This window comes from Mercenaria mercenaria, chromosome 16 (genome assembly GCF_021730395.1).
Source record: "Mercenaria mercenaria strain notata chromosome 16, MADL_Memer_1, whole genome shotgun sequence".
NCBI classification, from domain to species: domain Eukaryota; kingdom Metazoa; phylum Mollusca; class Bivalvia; order Venerida; family Veneridae; genus Mercenaria; species Mercenaria mercenaria.
In genome coordinates this window covers 43,731,954-43,754,675 of record NC_069376.1, presented here as the reverse complement: position 1 = coordinate 43,754,675, position 22,722 = coordinate 43,731,954, and the positions used below count along the sequence as shown (strand labels likewise).

The window sequence follows — 22,722 nt, the reverse complement described above, 5'->3', positions numbered from 1 at the left end:
CGTAATTCAAGGGCCGATAACTCCAAAAGCTGGACCGCTTTGCTAGTTATCGAACTTGGCCGAGGTCTCATGGTCAAACACATTTTGTTTAAGTATGGTGAAGATCAGATGAGAAATGTTCGACTTAGAGTGCGGACAAGAGTAAAAAGGCCGATTTTTGGTGATTCAAGGGCCATAACTCCAAGGCACCTGGACCGATTTGGCTAGTTATCGAACTTGGCCGAGGTCTCATGGTCTAACACATTTTGTTCAAGTATGGTGAAGATCGGATGAGAAATGTTCGACATAGAGTGCGACAAGAGTAAAAAGGCCGATTTTTCGATAATTCAAGGGCCATAACTCCAAAATGCCTGGACGGATTTTGCTAGTTATTGAACTTGGCCGAGGTATCATGGTCAAACACATTTTGTTCAAGTTTGGTGAAGATTAGATGAGTAGAGTGCGGACAAGAGTATAAAGGCCGATTTTTGGTAATTCAAGGGCCATAACTCCAAGACACCTGGACCGATTTGGCTAGTTATCGAACTTGGCCGAGGTCTAATGCTCAAACACATTTTGTTTAAGTTTGGTGAAAATCGGATGAGAAATGTTCGACTTAGAGTGCGGACAAGCTTTGTGACAGGCAGACACACACACACAGACTGGAGTAAATCAATATGTCTCCCACACCACTGGGTGGTGGGAGACATAAATACAGTCTCTTTCGCACACACAAAATTTTTCTTTAATTTGACCTAGTTACCTAGTTTTTGATCCTAGATGACCCATGTCCAAACTCGACCTAGATCTTATCAAGGATATCATTCTGACCAAATTTAATGAAGATCAATTGAAAAATACAGTCTCTATTGCATACACAAGGTTTTCTTTTAATTTGACCTAGTGACCTAGTTTTTGAACCTAGATGACCCATTTTCAAACTTGGCCTAGATTTTATTAAGGCAATCATTCTGACCAAAATTTATGAATATCAATTGAAAATACAGCCTCTATCATATACACAAGTTTTTTTCTTTGATTTGACCTAGTGACCTAGTTTTTGACCAAAGATAACCCATATTCCAACTCGACCTAGATTTCATCAAGACAAACACCCTGACCAAATTTCATAAAAATCAGTATAAAAATACAGTCTCTATGGCATACACAATTTTTTGTTTTCTTTAATTTAAACTAGCGAACTAGTTTTTGACCTCAGATTACCCATATTCAAACTCGACCTAGATTTCATCAAGGCAATTACTCTGACCATATTTCATGAAGATCAACTGAAAAATGCAGCCTCTATTGCATACACAATGTTTTTCTTCGATTTAACCTAGTGACCTAGTTTATAGCCCTAGATGACCCATTTTCAAACTTGGCCTAGATTTCATCAAGGCAATCATTCCCACCAAAATTCATGAAGATTAATTGAAAAATACAGCCTCTATCACATACACAAGGTTTTTCCTTGATTTGACCTAGTGACCTAGTTTTTGACCCCAGATGAACCACTTTCAAACCCGGCCTAGATTTTATCAAGGTTATTATTCTGACCAAATTTCATGAAGATCAGTTGAAAAATACAGCCTCTATTGCATTCACAAGGTTTTTCTTTGATTTGACCTCGTGACCTGGTTTTTGATCCCAGATGACCCATTTTTGAATTTTGCCTGGAATTTATCAAGGCAATCATTCCCACCAAAATTTATGAAGATCAATTGAAAAATACAGCCTCTATCGCATACACAGGTTTTTTCCTTGATTTGACCTAGTTTTTTACCTCAGTTTACCCATTTTCAAACTGGGCCTATATTTTATCAAGGTAATCATTCTGACCATAACTCATGAAGATCAATTAAAAAATACAGCCCCTTTCGCATACACAATGTTTTTCCTTGGTTTGACCTAGTGACCTAGTTTTTGATCCCAGATGACCCAATTTCGAACCCGGCCTAGATTTTATCAAGGTTATAATTCTGACCAAATTTCATGAAGATCAGTTGAAAAATACAGCCTCTATTGCATACACAAGGTTTTTCTTTGATTTGACCTAGGGACCTGGTTTTTGACCCCAGATGACCCATTTTCGAAAGTTGCCTAGATTTCATCAAGGCAATCACTCCCACCAAAATTCATGAAGATCAATTGAAAAATACAGCCTCTATCGCATACACGAGGTTTTTCCTTGATTTGACCTAGTGACCTAGTTTTTGACCTCAGGTTACACATTTTCGAAGTCGGCCTAGATTTCATTAAGGTGATCATTCTGACCATTACTCATGAAGATCAATTGAAAAATACAGCCCCTTTCGCATACACAAGGTTTTTTCTTGATTTGACCTAGTGACCTAGTTTCTGACCCCAGATGACCCACTTTCGAACTCAGCCTAGATTTCATCATGGTAATCATTTTGACCATAATTCATGAAGATCAATTGAAAAATACAGCCCCTATCGCACACACGTGGTTTTTCCTTGATTTGACCTAGTGACCTAGTTTTTACCCCAAGAGGATCCATTTTCAAACTTGGCCTAGATTTTATCAAGGTCATCATTCAGACCAAATTTCATTAAGATCGGTTGAAAAATACAGCCTCTATTGCATACACAAGCTAAATGTTGACGGATGACAGACTGACAGACGACGGACATCGAGCAATCAGAAAAACTCACCTGAGCATTGCTCAGGTCAGCTAAAAAGGGTCAATGATGAATATCTGTTTTGTATTAACAGACACTTAACCTTGACTCTTTAAATCAGTAGGGTCATTCACAACCAATAAACTGAATTGGTAAGTGTTTCTGGGCTTTTTTAAATATCCGCCAAGTACAACAGAACAATGTGCCTAAATTTGGGGGTCGAAAATCAGTCATTTTAAAAATACTGAGCAGTTTTTGTCAGCAGTCACCATAACATTGGCCTTTGATCTACTATCATAATATTCAATAACTATGTGTCTGCCAAGTTTTAGCAACACAGATCATGGGATTTTTAAGTTATTGAGTGGAATCGATTCTTGGACTAACAGTCACTGTGACCTTGACCTTTGACCCACTGACATAAAAATCAAAAGGTTTTATGCGCTGGCTCTGGACAATGTGTCTGCAAAGTTAAAGGAACATAGCACAAGTGTTCTAAAAATGAGAAGCAATGTTTTTGTACGAACTGTCACTAAAACCTTTACACATGACGGAGTTAACTCAATGTCTATATAATTACGCCGACAGGCAATGTGCCTACAAAGTTTGTAAGACCGTAAGTCAAGGGGTTCACAAGATGTTTTTTTTTCTTCGATTTAACCAAGTCATATTTTTTCCTATCGAAACACTGGCCTGTGCTATTTAAAAGGCAAACATACCGTCCATGTTTCATGTACCCATTAAGTAAAAATGTACCCTCTAGAGTGCTAACGATGGTTTTCCATTATTTGAAATAGTGACCTAGTTTTCAGCTGACAATGACTCAGTTTCTAAACTAACCTAAATTTGGTATTTAAGAAATAAACAGTAGAACCAGATTTCAAATTATAGTCTTCTTCTAAATTAACCAGAAAATAATTGTAACAGGCTAAGAGTATATTATCTGTGTTTTCTTTACCATGAAAATAAGAATAGGAAATGTAACAATTTACCATCATCATTCACTCCAATTAAAAGCTTTCCGTTTTCTTGACTGTTGACAAAGCCACAGACATATTTTGCAACATTCTCACGGAAACCATGTCTAATAAAGCCAGGACCATTCTTGAACTCTGTGCCTCTACTCTCAGATCCCAGGTGCTCATTTAGGCTGAAAATGTAAATCATGTACATTAAAAAACAAAAACATTTTCTCAAGTACATTTTTGTATTTACATTGAGTGCATTGTAGTACAGTTATAAAAAGTTCTTCATTGGCAGTTTCAAAGGAAGAAGAACAAGTGCTACCCATCTAAAATCTTAAATGTGATGCGAGAATAAAGATGTTAGTCATTTTAGGACATTTTCCCAGATACTTCTCACTTACTGACTAGAAGTGTGCTTGTGTTTGTGGGCGGTGTGGGGAGGGTGTTAGGGTTGGAGGAAGGGGGTGTCAGTTGGTAGATCTCTACCCTCACAACAAACATAAAGAGACACCAATGGGAAATACCGGTGTACATGTTCTGTAATAAACTAGCATATATATATACAGTCAAATCTGTAGTTAGAAGCCAGCCAATGAAACAAAATTTAACTGCTAAAGAAAGCATGCTAAAATTAGAAGAAAATGCTAATCCGGGAAGTTAATTAACTGCTAAATTCAGATAGGGCTAAAGCATTTTCAGCTGTATCTGTATACACGACCTTTAATGTCTGATAAAACTATTACTCAGTGTGGGGAATCACGAGATCTTGAATGACGGTTTTAACGGGAAAATGGCCGCCATTTCTCTCGCTCTGACAGGAAAAACAAGGTATTTGAAGTTGAAAAACGTTGTTTCAGGTATTGTTACATAGCCTTTCAGTTTCCTCCAGTGACTTTAATGTCCTCCATGTATTGATACTCTCTGAGAACACTCGGGGAAGTTTTCATGCGTTTGTCATTTTTGAAAGGCAATTTCCACGGATGTACGATATTTATCACAAAAATACATATTTTGAAACAGTAATGACAATAAATGGCGGCGCAAAGACACGAACATATGACTGGGTATATACTACAGTAAGAACACTTTCATATGCATAAATATCTGTTGTATGATTTGTTTGTTTGTTTGTTTTGGTTTTAACGCCGTTTTTTAACAGTATTTCAGTCATGTAACGGCGGGCAGTTAACCTAACCAGTGTTCCTGGATTCTGTACCAGTACATACCTGTTCTCCGCAAGTTATTGACAACTTCCCCACATGAATCAGCGGTGAAGTACGAATGATTTCAGACACTATGTCTTTTATAAAATCGTCACAGAGAACATACGTCCCGCCCGGGGATCGAACTCGCGACTCCGCGATCTGTAGACCAACGCTCTCCTTACTGAGCTAAGAGATTATACTATAATAATAAGATGGCAAAGAACACGTACATCAAATTGGTAGCTTTCGCGTACTGAGCATATTGAGCATAACATTTAAAGAAATATATAAATCTTGTGATAAATATAACTTACAGATCACGTGTTGAAAGTCATTAGAATTCAAATTAAAAGTAGTTAATTTTAACGTTAGAAAGTGCTGCGTGTGACGAAAGTATTTTAAGGTCATTTAACACACCGGACTGGGAGACCGAGTCCGAACATAAGCATTTTCTCCGTTTTAGAATTAGCTGGGGCTTTCACATATATATGCATCTAATTTTTATTCGAATCGCTGAACGTAAACGTGTTTTTTTTTATTTAACGTCGCACCGACACATGATAGTCATATGGCAATTTTCCAGCTTTTTTGATGGTGGAGAAAGACCCCAGGTGCCCCTCCGTGCATTATTTCATCACAAGCGGGCACCTGGGTAGAACCACCTACCTTCCGTAAGCCAGCTGGATGGCTTCCTCACATGAAGAATTCAACGCCCCGAGTGAGGCTCGAACCCACACCGATGAGGGGCAAGTGATCTAAGTCAGAGACCTTAACCACTCGGCCACGGAGGCCCCTCGTAAACGTGTTAATCAACCATCTTGTGGAGAAACGTAAACCCTGTTTGGACAATATCAACATACAATATATCGTATATTCCTTGCGAAATTTAAACTTATAGGATTTCAATTTGTGCATATTTAATTTTTCCAGTTTCGTTTTACGTTTCGGTGTATGCATATGTGAAATGGCCCATTGTTCGTTATGGACTCTATTTTTTCTCTCCGGTTTCATACTGGCGGCCTTTGACTCTTCAAGCTTTTATGAAATACTGTATTGATTGTTACTGATATATTATACAAAACAAACTAAGTTTACAATTACCGAATGTCTTTCTTTTTCTTAAATGCCCCAATTAACCTTAAGTGAAAATCAATTTGACTTAAAAATAGCTTCGTTTCTTTGTCTAGTCCGTTCGAAAGTGTTTATCATCGCGTGTCATACAAGTCCAATTGGAAGAATAAATTCCAATCGTTCACTAAAAGATTCACAAAAAGAGTCCAACACTCATCCTATGTTGATCGGGGACCTACACTTGAGTGCGAGTATTCATATATTTTTACACTTAGTTCTTTTTCTCTTCAGCAATGTTCATGATTTGTTTCCTTGAAATCTCACAGATGCTTCGAAAAGACATATATATTATACCTAATGGTCAAAGTCTTCAGTGATTGTTTATAATTAAACACAGACCTTTGCCTCAAACTTTAAATTTGTGTTCGATTTTTCAGACTGAAGAAAATGGCAGTGAATTTCTAAAATCATAACGATCGTTTTAAGACTATAAGTTATAAATAAATTGTAAAAAAAACAAGGAAGAATATCCAACAGGGAAAGCCACGTTCAAAAAACGCAGCCTCCCCAAAGACACACACGAACAACTCTTGCACACTATACACAAACATGAACACAAAGGACAAAGCAAAAAAATACAGGAACACAGTGGGGCACCGCCTTGCAATGGTCAGTGGCAAAACCACCACTGGGGAGCTTAAACCGGTTTATGGTGCATCTTACCTCACTCTTACCTCCACCATGTTCCAAAGTCACAAGACAGTGTAAATAAAAGTAATCCCAGCAGGTGAAACCCTAACATACGTAAAACACAAAGATGCCCTTGTAGATATAATATAAAAATGCAATCCTTAAGAACCTAATAAAATCTGGAAAGTAGATCTCTCGGAAGCACCGAGAACATGGCAAACAATGAAGCCATGCACATAGATTGATTTGCAAGGACCAGCTTCGTATCATACAAAACCAATGAAAAACTCAACCTACCCGTTTAAATCGGGTTTATTTTTTCCTGGCGAGCTTAATTGTCCATCTAGTGTCGGAATAGCCGACTATGCAGTGTGATATGAACCGCGCGTATTTACGGGCATTGTTTGCGATATTTTTGCATTACAGCTAGCGCTTCTTTGTTACTGTGTCCATATTTTTTACCGTTGCCTTAGAATTACGGTTATAAGATACTGTGTTGGTCAGCAATTTTAAAATCTTGAGCATTTATAGCGAGCGCGTAGCTCGCCTTACGGCAATGTGTAGGCGAATATAGCAAAGGTGTGCCGAATGGGACAAAGTGATGTAGCTGAAAAATTTTCGTCACGTCTGGGCGCCGCCATTTTGTTCTACTTCCGTCAAAGTCGGGATTTTTTTTAATTCAATATTTGAGTTACAAGCTTTATGTTCATTAGGTGTCCTTTAAGAAAGTTATGTTATGGAAATAATTTTAATTTTGCTTTTATTTTACGAAGTCTGCATCCCTAGAGGACAGGTGCTCACAGGAAATGCTTTGTTGGCAGTGAATACAGACATTCATTTGATTGCTGAATATTATCCATCACTCAAAAATAATGCAAGAAAGATTTCCAGTTGGTAGAACAAAAAAAAGATTTTCTTTTAAAGGATCAAGCATTGGCCAGAAAATGGGATAAAATGTCATTAATTATTTTTAGTCCCTAATAAACAGGTGCTCACAGGAAATGCTTTGTTGGCAGTGAATACAGAACTTCATTCGATTGCTGAATATTATCCATCACTCAATAATAATGCAAGAAAGATTTCCAGTTGGTAGAAAATATATTATTTTCTTTTAAAAGATCAAGCATTGGCCAGAAAATGAGATAAAATGTCATAAATAAGCATAAAGCCACAAGAACGCGGCAAACAGGTAATGACGTCACCGTGACACCGGTTTTCCGTAAATTTTGCAATGTATGATATTCGCTGTTACAGGTATGATGACACTGAATTTTTGTTTCTTTTCAAGTGAAAAGGCTCTCGCGAATTATTTTAAGCAGTGAAAAGTTTCTTTGTCGTTTAAGCTACGCTCGCTCAGAGGCTTTGCCTTTTTCATATTAGGGGTTTTATCCACGGCGCAAAGCGCCGGGGATGAAAATCCCCGAGACGTTAACGTCCGTATATAGTTATTCGTCTTTGTTGTCTGCATACACTAAGGCATTTTTTTCGATGTTTTCCGGTCCCGGTTTATGTACACACCGCAGACTGGTTGTCTGCATGAACATCCGAGCACCCCGAATCAGTTACAGGAATTCGTAAACCGCGCCAACAAGATTCTTTTACTTCTTTATCTAAACCCATTTATCACAGCACATGTTTGGTGTTGTGGTATACGTTGTAATGCGACTGTTTTTAGAGAACATGGCGTTCCCTCGTGTGTTCGTCCTTGTTCGGCTTTACCCTTCGGATTCCTCACCCGACCCCCGACCCCATTTCGTCCCTTGCCGTTTCCTTCTCCTCAATCAATATTTAGCATAATTTAATATGAACTTGTTGGATGTTTGAAGCAACCCGTCTGAAATATTTTTCCATTACAGCTTCTTTTTGTTGTGGGCCTACTATGTAAATGCGTGGCTCTGGGGCTGTGTTTTGGTGCTCTGTGTTTCTGGCATCTGGGAAATCTACCCTTACCTATTATCTTTCGTTGCCTATTACATTCACCTTTACTTGACCTATAAGACATTGTGGAATTCTATTTTCTATTGTATTTAGAAAAGAAAGTATGTAAATTTATACATTCTTGTAAACGTTTTTGTTTTACAGCACTAGACACATACAACCAACACTGATTATGGTTCACTAAAGGGAATAAAACAGCTTGCCCATCACCAATTTTAGACAATGGTCTGAAGCTAAGATGTCCACTGCAACCAAACGTTTGCAATATTCCTTGCTTGAGGGAAGAGTGCCAGGGCTAAAAACGACATTCACAGAAAATTCTGTCCTGAGACATTTGTAGCAGAAAATCAGTAGTTTTAATACTTTCCAAGAAGTTGCGGGAACAAAACGGTCAAGAAAGTCTAATGCAATGTTTTATTGCTTGAGGTTCTAAAAGTTATAAATTCTTCATTCGCCCTATTTTGGATAATGGTATCAATATAAATATGAAAAATAATGGTATACATTTGTACATTTACTGCTTTTGAAAAAAAGAAATATTGTGTCTTTTTTTCTTTCTTTCGGCCGATGACAATTTCTAAAGGTAGTGACACAAAAATACTACGAGTATATGAGAGGGATTTAATTTTCAAGTGATGCTCATTATAGCCACATTAATTAGCGGACAACGCCGCTCTTATTTTTTTTTTAAACAAAATTGCCCATTAATGTTTAAGCTCGATGTCAATGTACGTGTAAGCTGCCACTGAATGAGTTGTACGTGTAAGATGCCATTTAATAGATTTCAATATTTTCTTTCACACAACTTGTTTTTATGCACATTTACAAATAGTCTAACTGTATTGCATGTCCATTACCATTTTGATGTTATAGCGCTGCCGTTTAAAGCCGTAAATTTATTTTAAGATGCATTTTCTTTCAAAAATACTGTCGGTCCGTGGAAAGCGTCTTCAAAAAATGACAAGTGCTTTCAAACGTCCTAAATGTTCTAAGAAAATACCAACGTATGATGCATATTACGGGTATCCAGAGAAATCAGAAGGCAATGGGCATATGATAGGGTATGTAACAACATCTAACACAATGTTTATTAACATGAAATGCTGAGGCGAAAGAAATTACCATTTTCCGTGCACACCGTCATTTTAAGTCACGTGTTTCCCCACACTGTACTTACATTATTGAACACACTGTCCTTATCAAGAATCTCAAATGTGCAAAAAGAACTCAATAAGAAGGCATTAATGTGTTAGAAAATCACAATATTTTAGGCTTCATAAACTTTTTAAAATATTCAAAATATTTGCCATCAACTTTGGCTCAGGGCTCCAGATAAGATGCGTATTAGCGTAAATTACGCTTTCGAATAATACATACACGCACGTCTGATAATTTTTAAGCGTATTAAAATGTATATGAAATTATAGAAACTCACACAATGACTTTTTACTTGCGTACTGTAAACAAAATCTGAATCACTTTATGTAACAGAGCTAGTTCAGCATTAATTCTGCAATATCGAACGTACACATTGAATGGTTCTCTATAATCCTAGTTAAAACTATATTAATAATTTAATATACTCTCAAAGCATGCAAAAATTGAATAGTGGGAATTACAATGTAATATTGATGGTACAGTAGTGTATTTTAAAGCGCTGTCAATATAAAATATCACTTCCATTGCGGAGTAAACAACAAAAATGTCTCTTTTTAAGAAAGTAAAAAGTGAACAAGGGCTCTAGCCATTCTTTAAACCAGTAAAAAATAATTGTCAAAACAAAGTTATTATACTAAGGTACAGTCGACATTGTATTAAGAGACCGCCCGAGGGACTGCTAAAAAGTGGTCTCTTAATGGAGTGGTCTCTTAATGAATTTCAGACAGGTGAAGAGAAAAGATATTTTTAACTGTTAATATAACTGTATATATCATGAGCATACATATATATATATATATATATATATATATATATATATATATATATATATAAATTTCACAAACTGAAAATTATAACTTGATTGTTCGTCAGTTCGACTGTTACAAAGGTTAATTGCTTCCAGGCAGGTGTAAAATGTACTCGCTAATTACACAGGTGAAGAAATACCCGGCAGGAATTTAGTACCAGGTTGTTTAATAGATACTTTTGTTAAATATTTTACCTGTCGGGACTCCATTAAAGTGGTCGCTGGTCGTTTAATAAAAAAGTCGTTAAATGGAATAAATTTATGTACTGAAAACGTTAGGGAGGGATTTTGACCGGTCGTTTAATACAAAAATCGCTTAATAAAGGTGGTCGCAAGTACGATGTCAACTGTATATCAAATACTGTATTTGATTTGATAATGGGTGTGAAGCCAAAGCAAGCCAAGGGAGAAAAAGAAGCAAACATTTGAATGCTAAATTGAAATTGAACTGCAAACTAATTATGGGTGTTACACCCAATAGATATGTTATAAAACTGATTTTTATGCCCCCGGCATCTACTGATGCGGGAGGCATACAGTGATCGTCCTGTCCATCCGTCCGTTCGTTCGTCCGTCCGTACGAGGTTAACCAAATGGGACCGTTTCGTCTAGCATCAATACCCCTTACTAGAATGACTTGATACTAATGCAGATGTAACCTGTGACCATTCCTAATCTTCAGACATCACCTGACCTCAGTTTGACCTTGACTTCACCTCATTTTGAACTTAGGTTGCTTTATATGGGCCATCTCTTGGTTAACCAAATGGGACCGTTTCGTCTAGCATTAATACCGCTTACAAGAATGAATTGATACTAATACAGATGTAACCTGTGACCATTCCTCATCTTCAAACATCACCTGACCTCAGTTTGACCTTGACCTCGTTTTGGACTTAGGTTGCGTTGTATCGACAAGGATGCCACCGTTTATTGAACGCAGCTCCTTGTTTTTCACAATTTTCAGGAGTAGAACTACTCCTAGTCAATTTCAGATTTACCATTTACTCATTTACAAAAATAATGATGAGGAAATACTCATAGGCCAAAAAAATTATCTGGAGCCTTGTTTGGTTGTAGCCACATTGCATAAAAGCTCGTGCAATTGTATATAAATTACTTTTAAAAATATTGCTGTAGAGAAAGAAAAACCTACTGAGGTATCCATAGGTGTCACTGCAGAAACACAAACTGCAATAACACAAACTTTAAAGTCTAGACCATAACCGCATATTTTTGACTACGTGAAATCCTAAAACAAAACTAACATGCATAATTTTACATTACTGAATAACATTCCTAGAAAGTTTCGTGACTCTTGAGTCAAATTCGTTGGAGAAAAGTGAGACACACAGTTTGCCAGGAGGACAGACATAAAGGGCCTAATCAAGATCGCTACCTAAATTCCCCAAAAGGGGCATAAAAAGTGTAAAGGCTGCCAAAAACTGTGTTTAGCCAGTCAACATCGCTACCTATTTCCATCCTATTTCATGTTAAATATTTGCTCGGCTTATTTTATGATCTAGCTTAAATTCTTATATAGCCATTCTTTTCACGAATTTGTGGTTAGTTTATAAATTATTGTGCTAAGACAATGTAAAAATATTCGAAGTTCTAAACCAGTTTAAACATCAAACCTTTCTCATTTGGCTTCCATGTATATATCAGGGTGCCTTGTATGCTGATGCAAACTGCAATGGTCAAAAGGCTTACGAAGTGAAGGCCCTTCGGTACAAATCCTGGCAACTCCAATTGTGCTGTGCCCTTCTGTAACGGCACTTTGTCATATTAGTCCCTGACAGTGTCATCCAAACTATAAATATGTAGCAGCCAACTAACTTTAGAATGACACGTATAATTGGTAATGGTTATTCTTTAAACAAGAGCACCACCTGCAGGTGCCATCGCTCATCTTTAAGTGATGGACAATGTGCAAGAAAACAAGTTATGGGTTCTTAAATGATGACAAAAAGTGAATGAAGTTTCAGAGCTATAGTAAGTATTCAAGAAAGGTGAACTTACATACAAAAACAACCAAGAGATACTGATCTTTAAAAAAAAAACATTATTCTTAAAAAAATACAGGGAAGACTTATGGTTCTTGAACTACTAATTAATCTAATAATTATAAGCAAGTGTACAAAATTCCAAACGTATACCTCTTATAAAATTCAAGAAAAGTGGACCTAATTAAAATGAAATTCAAATCATCGAAGTACATAAAGGGCCATAATTAAAAACAAGAGATCACAGAGTGATCTTGGCGCCCACCAATATGCCATTTTTGAGTGTTCCAAATTTCAAGACTTATTGACTAGCTCAAGGTCAAATTTCATTTCGGTACACAACACTGTGCATGTGGTCCAAATTCGAAAGCTGTAGCTTGAGAAATGTGAAAGTAGGTCACTAGATCAATTTCAAGGACAAAGTTCTTTGTACACAAAACTATGCATGTGCATCAAGTTTGAAGGCTGTAGTTTGAGAAATTTGAAAGTAGGTCAATCTTAAGGTCAAAGTTTATATCGGTACACAAAACTATGCAAGTGGTCCAAATTTGAAGGCTGTAGATTGAGAAATGTGAAAGTAGGTCACTAGGTCAAAATCAAGGGCAAATTACACTTTAGAACACAAACCTATGCATGTGGTCATAATTTAAAAATGTGAAAGTAGGTCACTAGGTCAATGTCAAGGTCAAAGTTTGTTTCGGTACACAATCCTATGCATGTGGTCTAAATTTGGAGCATCTAGCTACAGAAATGTGAAAGTAGGTCACCAGGTCAATCTTAAGGTGAAAGTTCATTTTGGTACACAAAACTATGCAAGTGGTCCAAATTTGAAGGCTGTAGCTCGAGAAATGTGAAAGTAGGTCACTAGGTCAAAATTAAGGTCAATTTTATTTCGGAACACAGAACTATGCATGTGGTCCAAATTTGAAGCCTGTACCTTCAAAAATGTGAAAGTAGGCCACTAGGTCAATGTAAAGGTCAAAGTTTGTTTCGGTACACAAAACTATGCATGTGGTCCAAATTTGAAGGCTGTAGCTTGAGAAATGTGAAAGTAGGTCACTAGGTCAAAACCAAGGTCAAATTTCATTTCGGAACACGAAACTATGCATGTGGTCCAAATTTGAAGCCTGTACCTTCAAAAATGTGAAAGTAGGTCACTAGGTCAATGTCAAGGTCAACTCATATCAAGGTTCATGTTGCCACTCAAAACCATACATGTGGTCCAAATTTGAATGTTGTAGGTTATTGACAAGAAGATTTTAAAAGCTTTTCCCTATATAAGTCTATATGAACCATGTGACCCCCAGGGCGGGGCCATATTTGACCCTAGGGGGATAATTTGAACAAACTTGGTAGAGAACCACTAGATGATGCTACATTACAAATGCCAAAGCCCTAGGCTTTGTGGTTTGGACAAGAAGATTTTCAAAGTTAGTTTTTCCCTATATAAGTCTATGTAAACCATGTAACCCCCGGGGCGGGTCCATATTTGACCCTAGGAGGATAATTTGAACAATCTTAGTAGAAGACCACTAGATGATGTCACATACAAAATATCAAAGCCCTAGGCCCTGTGGTTTTGAACAAGAGGTTTTTCAAAGTTTTTCCCTATATAAGTCTATATAAACCATGTGACCCCCGGGGCGGGGCCATATTAGACCCCAGGGAAATAATTTGAATCATCTTGGCAGAGGACCACTAGATGATGCTTCATACCAAATATCAAAGCCCTAGGCTCAGTGGTTTTGGACAAGAAGATTTTCAAAGTTTTTCCCTATATAAATCTATGTAAATTATAGAAATAAACAAAGGGCCATAACTCACTTAAATTGTTGAACCAGTCTGATTTTCAGGGGGACACAACTAGGGTACCAATACATCATTCTGACAAAGTTTGGTCAAAATCCCCCTGGTAGTTTCTGAGGAGATGCGATAACGAGAAATTGTTAACGGACGGAAGGACGACGGACCACGGACGCAGAGTGATTTGAATAGCCCACCATCTGATGATGGTGGGCTAAAAAAATGTATACCAGACGTATGGCGCTTGGTCTACATGATACTCAACTAATACTATTATAGTGATAAACAAGTAGTGGATAGTGAAATAGGGCACATCTGAGGAAGCTGGAGCTGCCATTGGAATGCTTAAGACTCGATCCAGTGTGGATGAAGATACTAGGTAATGGCTTAAGTATGTGTCAAATTTAATAAAGTTAAAGATGAATCAGTGCCAAATGTATAAAATAATAATAGTGATAGAGATACAGTGTATCAAAACATTAAATGAGTACAAGAGGCTCAAATGGGCCTAAGTCGCTTACCTAAGGCAGACCTTAACCTAATTAGATTTTGCTTGTGACAATGTATTAAATTAAAACAAGAGGGCCAAGATGGCCCTAGGGTGCTCACCTGAGAAACACACCATAACAGTGTAAATATGTTTGACCTAGTGATTTCATGGAAACAAATATTCTGGCCAATTTTCATTAAGATTGGACCAAAAATGTTTAAACAAGTATTTTCTTAGATATAACCTTGTGACCTAGTTTTTGACCTCAGATTACCCATATTCAAACTTGACCTAGGTCTTATCAAGGCAATCATTCTGACCAAATTTCATGAAGATCAATTGAAAAATACAGTCTCTATTGCATACGCAAGGCTTTTCTTTGATTTGACCTAGTGGCCTACTTTCTGATCCCAGATGACTCATATTCAAACTGGACCAAAAATGTTTAAACAAGTATTTTCTTAGATATAACCTTGTGACCTAGTTTTTGACCTCAGATTACCCATATTCAAACTTGACCTAGATATTATCAAGGTTATCACTCTGACCAAATTTCATGAAGACCAATTGAAAAATACAGTCTCTATTGCATACAAAAGGTTTTTCTTTGACCTAGATTTTGACCTCAGATGACACTTATTCAAACTTGACCTAGATTTCATCAAGGCCATCATTCTGACATAACTTTATGAAGATCAATTGAAAAATACACAAGGTTTTTCTTTGATTTGATCTAGTGACTTAGTTTTTTACCCGACACCCATATTCAAACTTGACCTAGATTTTATCAAGGCAATTATTCCGACCAAATTTCATGAAGATCAATTGAAAAATACAACCTTTATCTCATACATAAGATTTTTCTTTGATTTGACCTAATGAAGTACTTTTTGACCCCAGATGACCCATATTCAAACTTGAAGTAGATATCATCAAGGAAATCATTCTGACCAAAATTCATGAAAATCAATTGAAAAATACAACCTTTATCTCATACACAAGATTTTTCTTTGATTTGACCTAGTGACCTAGTTTTTGACCCCACATGACCCATTTTCGAACTTGGCCTGGATTTCATCAACTGGTAATCATTATGATGAAAATTCATGAAGATCAATTGAAAAATACAGCCTCTATCGCATACACAAGGTTTTTCTTTGATTTGACCTAGTGCCCTAGTTTTTGACCCCAGATGACCCATTTTCGAACTTGGCCTAGACTTTACCAAGGCTATCATTCTGACACTGGGCACGATAAAGAACCAGGTTGTCTATTTGCAACGAGCTAGACTAAGTTAGCCGGACAAGCCTGTATCTGATTTCTGATCTCTCTGGCGTGGGGGCTTTATCTCACTCTGTCCCTCTGGTCAGATCGTTCTGTGTCTGTACTAGTAGAGGATGAATTATGCGCCCTGTGTGGCCGCATTTGAACTATGTAAAGCACCTCTGAACGTGAAATTGATCATGAAAAGAGCGCTATAAAAATCTGGTATAATAATGATAATAATTATCTCTAATTTTAGCTCTAGCGGCCCCTAAAAGGAGACAAGTGCCTCCATTTGAACAAACTTGGAAGAGGACCATATAATGATGCTACATACTAAGTTGGTGACGATCAATCAAGCGGTTCATGAGAAGAAGTTGTTTAAAGATATTTCTATTTTAGCCCTAGGAGCCCCTAGAACGGGCCAAGTGCCCCAATTTGAAAAAAAAAACTTTGGAGTGGACCATGCTACAGACCAAGTTTGATGAAGATCCATCAAGCAGTTCATGACAAGAAGTTGTTTAAAAGGTATTTCTATTTTTAGCTCTAGCGGACCCTAAAAGGGACCAAGTGCCCCCATTTGAACAAATTTGGAAGAGGACCTTATAATCATGCTACAAGTTGCTTAAAAGTACTTCTATTTTTAGCTCTATATAGCTGCTACACATCAAGTTTGATGAAGATCAATCAAGTGGCTAATGATAAGAAGTCGTTTATATGTATTTTATTTTTAGCTCTAGCCGCCCTTAAAAGAGGCCAAGTGCCCTTGTTTGAACAAACTTGAGACAGGACCATATAATGATGCTTTATAAAAGACCAAATTTGATGAAAACTTCAAGTGGTTCCAGAGAAGAAGTCATTTAAATGGTTTTCAATTTTTATCTCTATTTGCAACAATGTACGAGTGCTTAAACTTTACAGAACTAGGTTAAACATCATTTTTGACAATTGTTTACTTTTATTTCTTTACAAATGACATTATTTTTGAAGGGAGACAACTCTTTTAGAACATTTTAAATATCCAATTCTACAGGACAGAACGGTAAAGATGTATTGGACAGTTGGGTTGTTTATAAAGATGTTGTTTGTTTATAACTATAACTTTCTGTGCATGTTTTGTGATGTACTGCTATACCTTAAACAAACATAAATGAACAAGTGAACCCACAATTGAGTTCAGTTGCTGATTATTGACAATATTTAATTAGCTTAAAATGCCAATTTGACAAAATATTATCATTATTATCTATACATATCAGCATAGTAATTTTCACAAGGGTGATTTTGTCCACCTTGATAATTTCACAGGGGGATTTTGTCCAGGAAGATCAGAAACAGCAGCGGGGGAAGGGGGCGGGTCCAGGGGTGATTTTGTCCTACATTATTTTTTGACTACATTTTACCTATTTTATCTTTCCCTTTTTATCTCACCTTAACAATATTTGAGTGAAGAATTGTGACTATAAAATGTTTGTTGGGCTACACTTAATTCGACAGTACAACAGAGGCCAGTGTTTTTGCGAAACGTTTAAGTCTGTCTGTCAATAGTTGGGACTGCAACTTTTTCAGCTTTGTGAGTCCCAGGACTGCAACTTGAAACTGCTAGTGAGAACACTGAGTATGTTACGAGAGAAACATTTCTGGTCCTCTAGCCTATACAATGTACACATAGACTGGAGGACCAAAGTATGTTCATTGTCTAGGGAAGTGATTCTGATTCTCTAGCCACTGCCTTACTTTTAGCCATTTGAGAGGTTATGGATAGAGTTTCTGATCCATGTGGTATTCACAAAGCATCTGAAACAAGAGTGCCAGAATGTCACAATATACGCCCGTCACAGCAAATTTCTTTACACTAGCACCTGTATTTGCAAATGGAATTTAAATTTTGTGGTAGTAATTATTACTGTAACATTCTTTTGTTTTTCTAAATCCACATAAAAACTCCTTACCAGGTAGAGATACCTTAAAATACACCTAAAATTTGAAAGTAACATCTATGTTGTACCACAGAAAAGTGGTCTTGGTTTTTCCCTACGGTCAGTTATAAAAAAGTTACAATATAAGTTATTTATAGTAACAACTAAGGGAAGAAATTCTAAAGAAGGGACCTGCGCATGACACTTTGTCTCATGATGGTGTACAATTGCGCCAAATTACATCAAAATCCCTCCATGCACGAAGAAGAAATGCTTCGGACAAAGTCATTCTTGTATGTGACCTTTGGCCTCTAAGTGTGACCTTGACCTTAGACCAAGGGACCTGGTTCTTGCGCAAGACACTCCGTCTCGTGGTGGTGAACATTTGTGCCATGTTATATTAAAATCCCTCCATGCATGAAGAAGAAATGCTCCGGACAAAGTTTTCATTCTTGTATCCTTTGACCTCTAAGTGTGACCTTGACCTTAGACCCAGGGATCTGGTTTTTGCGCATGACACTCCGTCTCATGATGGTGAACAATTGAGCCAAGTTACATCAAAATCCCTCCATGCATGAAGAAGATATGTTCCGGACAAAGTCATTCTTGAATTTGACCTTTGATCTTTAAGTGTGACCTTGATCTTAGACCTAGGGACCTGGTTCTTGCGCATGACACTCCGTCTCATGATGTTGAACAATTGTGCCAAGTTACATCAAAATCCCTCCATGCATGAAGAAGATATGCTCCGGACAAAGTCATTCTTGAATTTGACCTTTGACCTCTAAGTGTGACCTTGACCTTAGACCTAGGGACCTGGTTATTGCGCATGACACTCCGTCTCATGATGGTGAACAACTGTGCCAAGTTTCATCAAAATCCCTTTATGCATGAAGAAGATATGCTCCGGACAAAGTCTGTGGACGCCGCCCGCCCGCCCATCCACCCGCCCGCCCTCCAGGGGCGTTTCCCATAATACGTCCCGTTTTTCAAACTTGTATTTTTCCTAACATCCCATGACTTTGACAAGTAAAACACACACAACAATAAGACATATTCTTACCAGTAAGATTCCCTTAATGGTGCAGACGTTGAAGAATGTGCTTGAGTATCCCATTGCTGATAATGCGCATCCTGTTGCTGATAATGGGCACCTCCATGTGCATCATAATTGTTTCTGTTCCGCCATTTTTTACGACCCATGTTATTGCAACATATTATATTCCTTTGAATTTCTTTTGATTTGAGTCATATTTTCTCATGTAAGCAGAATGCTAAAATAGTCATCTAAATTCAAGATACCTGTTTATGAGGTCAGCGTTTACTTGCACTATCCGGATACCTAACAGTAAACTAACACTTCACCACAGTGTATAATTATGACCATGTCTGTGCATCTTATGTTTAAGAATTTATAATTAACGAATTTATGGTTGCATATTTCTGCCACGAGATAGCTTGGTTGCTATAATTTGTAAACTTTCCAGGAAATGTGTGCATTTTTTCTGAAAACTTTTCAACAATGAATTATATTTTCTAGATATTTTCATTTATTTCCTGAAAACATTTTAGGACAGATTTTTGTTTAAATTTCATGTTAACGCTTGAAACTGGCAAGAGATGCTTCCAGTTTAGCGATCCCCGGTCCAAAAAACGTCATAATGTCACGTTACTTTAAGTTATACCCCCACACCCTGCTTTTTCCGTTAGTGCTACTGGCCCCATACCAACTGAATACTATGTTATTTTAACAAGAAGTTAAACACAACCCTCTTAAAATAAATAATCAAAGTCAGTGGGGACCGCTAAAATGAAAACTACCAGGTAACTATCACAATAATATCTTAAATTTTCCAGCAGAATTGTGCATATTTTTTGTGAAAAAGTTATTGCAATAAAACAGTTTTTCTCGATATGCATTCTTATTCTATTTCCAGAAAACTTTAGGTTATTGCACACTTGGCACGCCAATTGTCCAATTATTACGTGAACCCTAGTTCACGGTCGAAAAACTAGGATTAATGTTCGATAAAACAGGTTTTTCGAACGTAAAACCAGGTTTTTCGAATAATAACCTATATTTTCGAGCGAAAACATAGGATAAGGCCGTGAACCATAGTTCAGGGTCATAAACATCTATAGGTTCACGTTGGTAAACTATGGTTTAAGAGCGTGAACCGGGGTTTACAAGCATAAATATAGGATAACGATCGTAAACATAAGATAACAACCGAAACTCATAGTTCAATCGAGAAACCTAGTTAATCAAACGTAAACTATGGTTTATGGTCGATATATTAGGATTATAGAATCAACAATGAATTTCGAGGGTGAACATGGGTTTACGGCAATGAACCTATGTTTACGGACGTGAACCTATGTTTACGACCATGAACCACAGTTTACGGACATGAACCTATATTTTCGAACGTGAACCTATGTTTACGAGCTACACTTAGGTTTACGTTCGATAAACCAGGTTTTTCGAACGTAAAACCACGTTTTTTGAATACTTACCTATTATTTTTTCGAGCGAAAACATAGGATAACATCGTAAACCATAGTTCACACTTGTAAACGTAGGTTCACATTCGTAAACCCAAGTTTACAGTTGTAAACATAGGATAACGACCAAAATTCATAGTTCAATCAAGAAACCTAGTTTATCGAACGTAAACCATGGTTTACGATTGATATACTAGGATAATCAAATCAACTACCAATTTCGGCCATAAACTTATGTTTACGAGCATGAACATAGGTTTACGAGCGGGAACCTAGGTTTACGGCTGTGACCGTAAACCATAGTTTACAGACATGAACCTTTATTTACGTGTGTGAACGGAGGTTTACGGGCGTGAACCTATGTTTACGAGCGTGAAACAAGATTTTTGGTCATAAACCTAGGTTCACGTTTGTAAACTATGGTTCACGCCTAGATTCACGCTCGTAAACTAAGGATAACGACAAAACCTAGAACGTAAACTATGGTTTATGACTGTTATCCTGTGTTTTCGCTCGTAAATATAGGTTAATATTTGATAATCCTAGTTTTTAGACCAAGAACATAATTATTGGATAACTGGCTTGCTGTGAATCATAGTTTACGGACGTGAACCTATGTTTACGAGCAAGAACCTATGTTTATGACCGTGAACTTGGGTTTACGAGCGTGAACCATAGTTTACGAACGTGAACCCAGGTTTATGTTCGATAAACTAGGTTTTTCAATTGAACTATGAACTTCGGTCGTCATCCTATGTTCACGAGCATGAACCTACATTTACGGTCGTAAACCCATGTTCACGGTCATAAACCCAAGTTTACGGTCGTTAACATAGGTTCACGTTCGTAAATCATGGTTCACACACGTGAACCCAGGTTTACGCTCGTAAATATAGGTTCACGCTCGTAAACTTAGGATAACGACCGAAATTTATAGTTCAATCGAGAAACCTAGTTTATCGAACGTAAACCTTGGTTCACGAGCGTAAACTATGGTTTATGCCCAGTATCTTATGTTTTCACTCGAAAATATAGGTTAGTATTTGAAAAACCTAGTTCTACATTCGAAAAACTTAGTTTATTGATCGTTAATCCTAGTTTTTCGACCGTGAACCAGGGTTCACATAATTATTGGACAATTGGCTTGCCATACACACTTGTCGTCAGAAAAGCTCCAAACATTAAGATGATTTCTAAAGTATCGAGAAGCTAGTATAGATAATACATCACAATTGTGGGCACTTACTCAAACGGAATCGATAAATAATATTTTCAGAAAACCTTCCACTAGGCACTAGAAAACTGAAAAGCTATAACTGCACATCTGTATTTTTAGGGCAGTAAACAATTTTCAGAGCTGTAATAAATCTTGAAATCAGTTTCTTTCGTTAAATATGGAAAAAATATTTTGCTGGTGTAACTCCAAAAGCAAAAAAAAAAAAAAAATACAGGATAGCTACCTAGCTATCTCGTGGCAGTAATATGCCACCATACAAACAGTTGACTGTTTAAAGTTGCTTTTCTCATTCTGGTGGTAAAATAAAACAAATATTTACTCAGAGTAATGTTAATATGCCGATTGTTTTATCGGTTGCTTTCCCTTACTTTCGCTTTGTCAGCCATTGTGCTGTCAATGTAAACATTCTTGTAACACGGATTTTGATTGGATAAAACTTTGACTGTTTCAGCTAAAAAGTTAAAAGCGAAAAGATTTTAAATAACGGATAATGCAGGAATTCTAGCTTACTGTAGGTGTACTGGAATTGTCTATTTAAACATTTATTCAATGACATTTATAAGCACCGATACAAATTATTTACAATAAATTTTAAGCTGGTGATATTAAAAGAAACACAGCATTGTAACATATTTTCACGACAATGATATTTTTGTAAACAAGATCTAATTAATGCGCAGTTTCTACTTTGTAACTCTTGAATTATGCAATTTCAACACTGTTAACATCTTCATTATTGTTCTTTACATCTCAGATCATATATTTTGCCTTTTTGTAATAATGACTAGCATTTCTAGAGATTTATAGTTCATCCTAAAACGTTTTTACATCTGCTTTTGTCTCCTAAAATAATGCCGCATATATATTCATCTACATATCTACGGAGATTCTCCCAACAATCGATTTCAAATCATAACTGGGAGGTCGGGGCAATTGTTTAAAAGCGTGTTGCTATGTTACATGATACATGATGTTCATGTTGTTAAGAGAGTAAGAGCAGTAATATACACAGCTTGTTAAAAATAAATGATTGAGCGGG

At 36.9% G+C, this 22,722-nt stretch overlaps 1 protein-coding gene across 4 annotated transcripts in view; it reads right to left on the bottom strand.

Moving 5' to 3' along the window:
• Positions 1-22,081, bottom strand: part of LOC123540649 (schlafen-like protein 1) — a 38,490-nt gene extending 16,409 nt beyond the window's left edge. The window contains exons 1-3 of one of the 4 annotated variants that reach the window (XM_053526889.1): positions 22,003-22,081; positions 19,005-19,338; positions 3,618-3,775 (exon numbers count right to left, since the gene is read on the bottom strand). In XM_053526889.1, the coding sequence (XP_053382864.1) occupies positions 3,618-3,775; positions 19,005-19,144 (298 nt within the window). In that variant the 5' untranslated portion in view covers positions 19,145-19,338; positions 22,003-22,081. Of the gene's footprint in view, positions 1-3,617; positions 3,776-19,004; positions 19,447-21,906 lie in introns of all 4 variants that reach the window. The other 3 variants (XM_053526887.1, XM_053526886.1, XM_053526888.1) reach the window with 3 other exon arrangements.
• Between the last annotated feature and the right edge of the window lie 641 nt (positions 22,082-22,722).